At 42.6% G+C, this 10155-nt stretch overlaps 1 protein-coding gene across 1 annotated transcript in view; it reads right to left on the bottom strand.

The window, feature by feature from the left end:
- The window catches only part of nes (nestin), a 10056-nt gene extending 687 nt beyond the window's left edge, over positions 1-9369 (bottom strand). The window contains exons 1-4 of the mRNA XM_064351512.1: positions 8423-9369; positions 6949-7073; positions 5179-5252; positions 1-4271 (exon numbers count right to left, since the gene is read on the bottom strand). The exon at positions 1-4271 is cut by the window's left edge and continues 687 nt beyond it. Coding sequence (XP_064207582.1) covers positions 1081-4271; positions 5179-5252; positions 6949-7073; positions 8423-9235 — 4203 coding nt within the window. The 5' untranslated portion in view covers positions 9236-9369 and the 3' untranslated portion in view covers positions 1-1080. The remainder of the gene's footprint in view (positions 4272-5178; positions 5253-6948; positions 7074-8422) is intronic.
- Positions 9370-10155: the final 786 nt, after the last annotated feature.

The raw sequence follows: 10155 nt of genomic DNA, 5'->3' as shown, positions 1-10155 counted from the left end.
TTCATGCTTCGCGTTAGTCATCATGAACATGAACACAATCTGTTTTTTTAAATATTATTATTATTACTATTCAAACCTGTGATATCACAATTGCTTAAATTAAAATATCTAATGAGTTTACATAACCAAGTGTCAAAAAGGTGGTTGTAATTTTATAGAGCATGGTTTTGCAATGAATCCCACCTATATGTTTGAACCTGATCAGGTTACATTTCAGGAGCTTAAATAGAAGGAGCAGTTAAATAACAACAATAATTTGAGACATGCACAATAAGTCCCTTGGCGGTGTATTCTAGTGAAACTGTTTGGTCACAGGTTTATAAAACCTGTGTGGGAACTAGGAGGGAGTCTGTGAAGGCAGGATTTAGATTCAGCTGGAAACAGGCCCCTGGGTTCTGCTACAAATGCCTAGTTGTGGATTATTCCCCCTATGGTAAAACATGGTAATTAATTCAGTGCAGACAGTGCTTAGTGCAAAATGAGATTCTGAAAAGGAAGTCACCAGTGTGCCTAAATAATAGATCAGCCCAACTGCCCAACACAGGTGCTGGTGAGTACACTGCTCCACTTTGTTCATTCTTACTGATAAATGCAAAATCAATCATGGCAATCAATGACAGGTTTGACCCTATGCTGGTCCAGACTTGATTGTGGACATTTTCTTGCAGGAATGGCTCTAATGTTCATCTTCTATATGCTGGCCAGATTGAAAGGCAGTCCTGACAGTTTGCTACATACTGAAAATGTGTTAAATAGAACCTTTGAGGGAGTAGGTTATGTTAAGGCATTTTTGACATGTTGCCATTAATTGAATTCACAGCCTTGGTGTTCACATACCAACAGTCCTCTGAGTATCCTACTTTAGCATAATTAATGATGTGCAAGCTTGTAGTTACATAATGGTAAAGGATCTTAATTTGGTGAGTTCGACTTCATAAATAGAACACAATTAGTGTTGCAGTGGCGGTGTATTACAAATCAAGAAACACCTTCTGTTCAGTTGTAAAATTATTGTTAGTATAAAAGAGAAGGACTGCGGTTCTCTAATGAAACACTTCCCCTGATCTCTAGAAGTCCTTTTTATTCTTCCCCGGAGGACCAGGAATCCCCTTCATCCAGAGAATCTTCTGAATGGTTTCCATCTTCCTCCATCTTTCCACATGAGAGCTGATTTACCTGCACTGGAATTTGTTTCTGCTCTGTCAGAGATGGGACCTGGGACATCTTCATGTTTCCTTCAGTGTGCTCACTTGTCCCTAAGAGGTTCTCCATGTCTCCCCATGACACTCCAAAAGCAAGTTTCTCTTGAGGATTATATGCAGCCTCCATCTTCTTTGATGAGCTCCAGTCATGTTCGTGTAAAGTAGTACTTCGTAAGTTATGAAGGTCATGGCATTTCCCATTGGTTTGGTGTAGTGCTTCAGTTTCCTTAACCTTGAAGATACCATCCTCCTCATCTGATGTGATGTTAGGAGAACCTCCAGAGGGCTGGCTGGCAACCCTCAACTTCTCTTCAGCAATACAATCTATGCCAACCTCACCCTCATTGTGTAAAAACATCTGCGAACATTCAGCTACATTCTCAACACTTTGAATAAGTGATTCATGTCCCCATAGCTTTGCACTTGGGCTCTCCCTTTGGTCCTGTAGGACTGCATCCCATTCTGTTCTCTCATCAGTAACTTCCTCTGCTACATTCTCTGGGCGAGGATGAGAGACTTCTGAGGAATGCCTCGCTGATTCACCCAGGCCTTCAGAAAGATTGCTTGTACTGAGTCTGACCACCGATTCCTCCTGATTCACAGGCACTTCTTCCTGTTTAATGGGCTGCAACGACTGACTGGCATTGGGTGAGTCATCTTCAGAACTGTATTCATCTAAGTCAGAATTGGCAGTATTAACGATACTTCCCATAGTGCTGCTGAACTCACTGTGCAGGGAAAGCTCATCTGTGAAATCCACATTAGTTAGCATAGACATATTCTGTCCTTCTTCTCTCCTGTCGGTAAGAACTTCTGTTTCCTCAGCGTGTGCTCCCTCTCCTGGACCCTCAACTGAGTTTGTATTTTGTGTTGGTGATATTTCTACAGTTCTACTAAACGGTGGTTGTTCGCATAATTCCTGTAGTACACTTGGAGGAGATAAAAATGCAGCAGCTAAGGACTCAGTATGTGATCTTATGACTTCCTCTTCTGTGTCTGAATGACTCTGAGAACTCACCTCCCTGCCGCTGTTGACAGAATCCAGTGGCTTTAGGGTCTCAGTTTCCTCTAGTTTATTGTCACGGTACTCAGTCTGAAGTCCCAATGCAGCCTCATTGTCTACTGTCTCACCTTTCAAGTCATCATTAGAATAGAGGGACAGTGAATCCCTCTCCTGCACCACATGCATATGTCCACCATTTTCCTCTTCACTGCTGTTTTCCATTGGATCGGTCATGAAATCTGTGGGCCCTGCCACATGATTGGTTTCATCCTGCAAAGCTACGCCCTCTTCTACAACTTTCTCACTTTCTTCATCATCTGTGAAAATAATTTCTTCCCCCGTTGGACAGCTGGCAGCATCCATCTCTTCTCCTTGGAAGAGTTCTCCAGCAGCCTCCTCTTTCGCTGCGTCCCTCTCAGGCTCTTCATCCAGGTCCTCCATGAAATCTATGCTTTTGGATGTGATAACCCTTCTTCTGTCCTCTCCCCAACATCCTTTGTCATCATTACCTTCATCCTCGCTTAAGTCACTGTCCCCCAATTGCGAGGCCTGAGTGTTCATATCAGCCTCATCGCTCTTGTAACGGATCAGCGGGCGTGTGTCAGCAAGAGTGTTCTCCAGCGAGTAGCTGCCATTGCTCTCCAGCTCTCCACCCTCAGTCCTCCATGAATGGGAGGCATTCTCCTCCTCAGAGAAGTCCAGCTGCTCTGCATCTGAGGATGTCTGCTCTTGTTGGATGTCCCCTGGATTTACATCTATTTGTAAGACGGGATCTCCATCAGCAGAAACGACAGCAATTTCAGTGTCTAAATCTAGTCTGTTTTCTTCCATTGGACTGCTCTCCATCACTTCATTCATCATATCATCCATTCCCTCTCTCATTTCTCCCTGTACTGATTCATTATCATGGCCCAGTTCCTCATTATTGTCTGTACTGTCAGTCTTTGTCTCACTTACATTGCCTCCATCCCATGTATCCAATCTGGCCTTCTCTGACTCCAACTCATCTTCCACTTGCTCTGCAGGCTCAGACCCATCAGGCAGATCATCTCCATTGCACTTATCTTTTATCTTATTTTCATTTTCATTAACTAGACCTTCTTTTGTTTTGCCCTCATGACTCAAAACCTCTTCTGATAGCATGGTGGCTTTTAATGACATAATTGAGTCGCATTTTTCTGCAGCTTGCACATATTTATTGAAATCACCAAGGTTGCTATAATCATTTGTTGAATCGAAAGCATAATCCATGTCTTTAATATCAGACCCTGATCCTAATTCAAATTCAGAGGCTTTAGCAACTGCTTGCTCAGTCTCTTCTCTCACTTCTTCCTTTTCTCCCCAGACATATAAGGGAGCGTGTTCAGATTCAATGGCCCCTCCCGCTGGCACCACCGCGTCTTCACAATCCTTGGAAGATTGATGTGGTTCAGGCTCTGAGAGATTCAGCGTGACATTGGAGCTACCAGGTCCTGGGATCTCTGGATGGAACTGTGAAGGAACATCAGCGCTGAAAACTGTTGAGTGACAAGCAGTAGACTGTAGCTCCACGTTGGGCTCTGCGTCATTCAGACCTGTGTGTTTTTCAGGCTCTGCATTGAGTGAATGCTCTTCCTTTTCTCCCATTTGATCCATGCTGACATCTGAGCCTCCCACGGCAAACTGATCAATGCTACAGTTCTCCACTGGTGCGCCAGCGGCATCTACTTCCAGTGATCTTGTGGCTGAGAGAGCTGCATCATGACTAACCTCTTCCTGGACCTCCTTCTCCCTGAAGTGTTCAATTGAACCATTTCCGTTCAACACACCTTCAGGGCAAGGTGTTGACTGAACTGCATGCTGGGAGGATTCCACACTCCATCCACCTCGTTCTTCTGTGAACCTAGCACTCTTGGGCTTAAAGGCATCTTGTTGTGAGATCTGGACAGGTCTCATTGCCGCCACGGCATGGCTTGCTATGGCTTGAGTTCTCTTCCCAAGATTAATGGAAATAGGGGTGGTGATGTGGCTGCCATTTTGTGTAGTCTGGAGCTTTTGCTTAACACCTCGATGGCTGGACCCTCCATCTACGAATGACACGGGAAAAGTTTGAATGGACACATCCTGTTGAATGGTCATGGGTACAGGCACAGGCAATGACAATTAGTCATCATCATTCAATGTGTGCTCACAAAGGACCATCAAATGGAAAGAAAATATATAATCACTTCAGGACATAGTTTACAGTTGATATAATTTTGTTATATTTAATATTTTCTATAGAAATATGCATGTTCCTGTATAGATGAATGAATTCATCAGCCAAAACATTTAATGTTTCCTGAAACTAAAATTGGCTTAACGTAAAACCCCTGGTATTTAAAAATAAAGAAATAAATACATTTAAAATAAAATTTCAAATAAAATTAAAATATTTTTAAATTACTTGGAATAAATGTGCATTAAACTAATGCATTCTGAATTAGATAAAGACTAGGCAAGCACACCCCAATGCCCTAGTCACAGGGATTAGACAGGATAGGTTTTAATGGGTAGATATTGATCATCTCTTCCTTCCATCTGGTTAAAATTACAGGAAGGTCGTGTGATTGAATGACCTTTAGGGACCACTATGGGCAGCTCACATTACCGAGCAGAAAGCACATTCAGTGTAGAATCACATCACCCATTATCCTAGGAACGATGTGGGCATGTGCAGAAAGGGGTCATGCTAAGCTTTCTGAGTGAACAATAGGATATTGCTCTACAAATAATTCATAAGACTCGTCTTTCAGACGTGGGCTATACAGTGTTATTGCAATACAATGTACTGCTGTTAAACGCGAAAAACATTTTTTTGTACATTTATAGACATAGATTCTTTCAAACAGCAAATGTTTTTATTCATTAATTTTTTGCATAAAGAAGTGAAAAAGCTTCTACATCTCTCCATTACACTAATGTATAATACATCTATGCTTCTGTGAAACATACCAACTGTAAATGACCCCCAGGGATTGTTGATGGAAGGCTTGTCGACTCTCAGGCTCTCATTGTCCAACAAAGCTCTGCAAAAAAGACATGGTCAGAGAGATGTGCTTAGATGAAACACTCCTGATTGTAAAGGACACATACAGTACAAACCAGCTAATGCATCTGTACAGCAGTGCAATGTGGAAACTGTAGCAATTGACAGATAATTAACACTTAAAGGGTGTTAATATAAAGGTTTAAAGGGAACACTGACTGAAAGTAAGTGTAATGTTAATTATGACTGAAATAGGCAAGGTTACATCAGATATCAGATTTAAATCTATTTTAGTGGATCTAACCTTTTAGCCTCTTCAGACTTTGTGTCATTTATTTATGACTGGTAAAAGTGTAAGAGCATAAAAAAACAAACAAACATGCCATGACTTGACAAGAATTCATTTAGGACGTTGTTTGCTCTATTGAGAGAATTTAGTCAGCGTGTTTTTTTTTTTTTTGTTTTTTTTTTAGTCTGGGTGCTTTTTAGGCGATAGGCAGGTGGGTGGTGCCTTTTGTTAGACAGAAGCAGCAGGCAGAATCTGTTGTTATGGTAATGCAGTGACAGCTCTCTCATTGTCTGGCCATCTGGGGTAGACTGCTGTCATTCCCTTTATCTTGCGAGCAATGTCTGAGATATGAGGTCTCTGACTCATAAGGCCTCGCTGACATACCGACGCACAGGCGGACAGACACAGCAGTTCCCAGCAGCCCGAGCAGCATTATTACCCTCGTTCTGAGGTCTGCTACAATTTCATCATTTAGATGTGCCATTATTGTAAATATGACCGCTCAGATTCATCTGGAGCCAATATACATAATTAAAATGTATATAATAATTTGAGAGTTTAGGCAATACATGAACAAAATAATCTGACTGAATGGCCATGCCTTCTATATATTATAATTAGTGAACACTGGCAAGCTCTTATATAATTAGGTCAAATTCACAGTGTGGGATGCCATCTTACATCACTTCCATGTTTTTGATGCACGTAGGTGCACCAACTCTGCTACATAATGGATTGAAATTATTGCTGTAGACTGCTGGCCTCAAGGATGAAATTGATATGTTTAAAGAAAATCATTTAGATGCCATTTATCCTGTCTGTTTCCTTGCCTCTACTCCCACATACTCTCAGAACGCTGCGGCTGTTTTTTTTTTTCCGCAGCAGATGGACCTGGGTCAATACTGGGGGAGGAGAGAAAAGGTCCCTTTTCAGTGATGAGCTCCAAAGTTTCTCTGCACAAGAAAGAAATGGCCCCAATCTGTCCAATGACCCTCTCTTTAGAAAGCTACTCCTTCTCATGCAACAAATCCAAAAGTTCATGACAACTTCATTCCAGGCTTTGCTCTTCCCAGATTTAAAACATAGCCAGCATAGCATAGCAAAGCATAGTCAGGCTGCTGAAAAAAAGAATATAAAATGTTTGACCCAGGCCCGAACATTTCTGTTTCTCTATGTTGTATTTCACTAAAATGACATGGTTGGAAGTTTTATGAGGACAGGCAGGTGATGGTGAATGAAGAACATGACAAAGAGGCCACTGAGCTGTATATAATTAGGTTAGCATTCCATTTTGCACTCAGATCATGGCTCTGGCTATGGATATGCCCTTGGTAGGAGTCACAATAATGAGCGACCCTGACTGATGAATACTACGGTGGTTACAGAGCAGGCCTTAGTACTTAGGTGTAGGGATTGATGGGAACAGGGAAATGTCTGAGACTTGTACCTGTAGGTGGCCACCTCCAGCCCCAGAGACATCTTCAGCTGCATGAGGTTGTGTCTGTCATCCAGGATGTCAGAAATCTGGTCCCTCATGTTTGCCTTCTCCCCCTCCAGGGATTCCAGATGGGCCTGAGAAACAGGAAGACAAGATGGAAAGATAAAATAATAATAAAAAAGAAACATGAATATGAACACATGACTCATAACCCAATAAACCCTAAATTGCAGCCCTTGTAATGAATTTCGACAGCATCAAAGGCCAAAACCTTTTTAGCATGTGCAAAAAACCAACATGGGGCTTGAAACTGCAGGAATTGCAGCTCTCAATCTCATGGAGCCGCAATGTGATTTGTTGACCTTTTTAACTCATTTAATACTTCAGTGACCTGGAAGCAATTCCTGGCTGCTGTCTGCCAACACATAATCAAATATCTCCCCAACCCTGCCCACCCAGCTCACTCTTGTATCCCAAAATTTTAAAAAGAAGGGGATCATTTGCATTTAAAATGAGTTTTCTTCCTCGCAGTCCACAGGCTTGAGCTAAAGAGACAACGCAGCGTTGCACAATGCTTTCCAACCGTTGGCCGGACATTGAGAAGGTACACAATGCACTGGCCTGTCCGAGACAAAATAGGGAGACAGAGAAACTAAGGCTGCATTGTGATAAACTCAGAAGGGATCAGCCTTTTCCAACTGCTGCAGCTGGCTCAAGTTGAAATGGATCAAAAGAACACAAACTTAATTTATCATTCCAATAAACTTTAAGTTTTTAAATTAGCTTATATAAATAAATCACATAAAACCTAAAAATGTTTAATGGAAGAATTTCAATGTCTGAATTTTCAGTTGACATGTTTACTTTCTCTTCTCTGTTTTCTCTTGCTGTATGCATTACCTGTGTGTTCCTTTACCTAAAATTGGTCAGAGAACAGATGAGATCCACAGTCAAATATATTGGGATTGTGGTAATATGTTTTCCATTGCAATACTGTCATTGTGCCTGGCAGAAGACCTACTGCAGGACTTTATAAAGAAGCATCATCCAGCATTGCTGACGACCGAACATATGCTGCTTGACTTTTATTTCAGGTTTGAAAACTCATCACTCCTTCCTGTTCATTTCATAGAATATTGTCACAGAACGTCCTGTCATATCATACTTCCTGTCATATGAAGATGTATAAGGCTATTCCAGGATTAGGCTAGAATGTTTAGAGCATATTATGGTCATATAAGGTAAAAAAAGGTTGCATATTCATCTTTTCCCCCAGTTAATCCTGCTTCTGGAGTAACACCAGTGTTTACAGTAGCTCATGGAACAGCCTATATGTGGTTCAAATAATTTTGTTGGACTTCAAAATTAACATCTTTTTGCAATAAAATGTTACTGAAATGTAGATTATAGTACAATTATAAAACAAGATTATCAGTGTATAATTTCCCCATAACAAGGACAGCACCTTTACACCACTTCTCACCTGGAGTAGCTCAAGCTCCTTCAGGTCTCTGTTCCTTTGTTGTGAAACTTTCTCCTCCAGCAACTTCTTCTTGTTCTGGGCCCCATCCAGCTCCTTGGCCAGGTGCTGCACCATCAAACTGCTCTCCCTTTTTTCCTGGGTCACTTGGGCCGTATGATCCCTGGCCTGGGATAGTGAGTCCTCCAGTCGCTTCACTTGGTCCTGGTATGTAGCTGCCGCCTCCTGCCACGCCCGGGTCGCCCTCTGTGAATACTGGTGGCCCAGATCCTGAAGGTCGAGGACCTGTGTCTGCGGAGGGGCCATGAAGACAGGCCGGGCGTGGCTCAGCCTGGCTTGCAGATGGGACACCTCCTCCTGGTGGATGTCCAGCTGGAGCTGCAGCTCCTTCTCCAGCTGGGCCACCTTCTCCCGCAGCCAGATCTGGGCCCTCCTCTCCTCCTCCAGCTCCTTCTTGCTCTCTACCATCCTCTTCCTGGCCTCCGCCTGGGTGGCGGCCTCCTTCTGCCTCTGGAACTGTAGAGCCTGCAGATCCTCACTCAGGTTCCCCACCTCCAGCTCCACCCTGTCCCTCTCCATCCACGCTGCCTCCACCTCCCCCCTGGCTTTCCTCAGTTGGCCCTCCAGCCCTCCCTTCGACGCCTGGGTGTTCCTGCTCCCCTTCAGTGCCTGGATCTCCTCCTTGAGAAGCTCATTTTCCTCCTCCAGGAGCTTCACCCGGCTCAGGTACGTCTCCAGCCGTTTGTTGAGATCCAGCATCTGATGCTTCTCTGACCCGAGGTGGCCACGGAACTGTCGAGTCACTGGGACCTCCATGTTACAGGAATGTCTCTCTCTCTCTTTCTGTTTGTCTCTATCCACTCTCTCTTTCTCTCGCTGGCGTGTGGGGTGTCAGCAGGGCTGGTGGTCTACGGCTCAGTGCCCCTTGGAGTGCAGATGCTTATGAGAAACACCCCTTTCATACTGAGATTCAGAAAAGGGGGAGGGTTAAGGAAAAGAGGGGCGGGAGTGGAGGGGCTTCGGGAGGAGTGACCAGCAATGTGCATTTGGTGTTAACTCTACAAGCACTGGGATGTAAGCAGAATACTGTGATCACTCTGATGCACTGATTTTAAAAAAGAATCATCTAAAAATATACATCTGAAATGTGGCTTTCATCATTCCAGAATTTTCTTCATATGTGACAAGTAATCATGCTGTAATAATGATACACAATGTAAAGAATAAAACCATTCTTTTTTCTGTCTAATATTATAAAATAAAATTATTTTAGAACATTAGATATATGCCAATATTTTTTTGTATTATTCAAGCTTTCTCAAACAGCTTAGCGAGAGGAACATTCTATAGAAGGTTGTGTATTTAAAGAGCTTAAATTGATAATCTCAAAGTAATATACAAGTGCACTAGTAAGCTTATGAGTGCTTTGCACACATCAATGCATATCAATACATAACATATATTTCTGCATCACATATGGTTGTGCCTTCTATTTAAACATTCATGTGACAACACTCAATGTTTTTACAATGAAACATTATTTTATGGCATTTTCAGACAGGGCGTAGTGCAAAAACTGAAGGATGTATATAAACGCAGACACTTCAGAGGCCCTCGTCACTGCTGCTCCCTCTAGTGCCTGATTTTGGGAGGTGCTTTGAGCTCAATCTGCATGAGGATATTCTGGATCAGGAACAGGCAACTTTCATCCTTGCTTATTCATTTTTTTTTTTTTT

The sequence above is a fragment of the Anguilla rostrata genome, chromosome 1 (genome assembly GCF_018555375.3).
Source record: "Anguilla rostrata isolate EN2019 chromosome 1, ASM1855537v3, whole genome shotgun sequence".
Taxonomy (NCBI): domain Eukaryota; kingdom Metazoa; phylum Chordata; class Actinopteri; order Anguilliformes; family Anguillidae; genus Anguilla; species Anguilla rostrata.
This window is presented reverse-complemented; position numbering and strand designations above follow the sequence as displayed.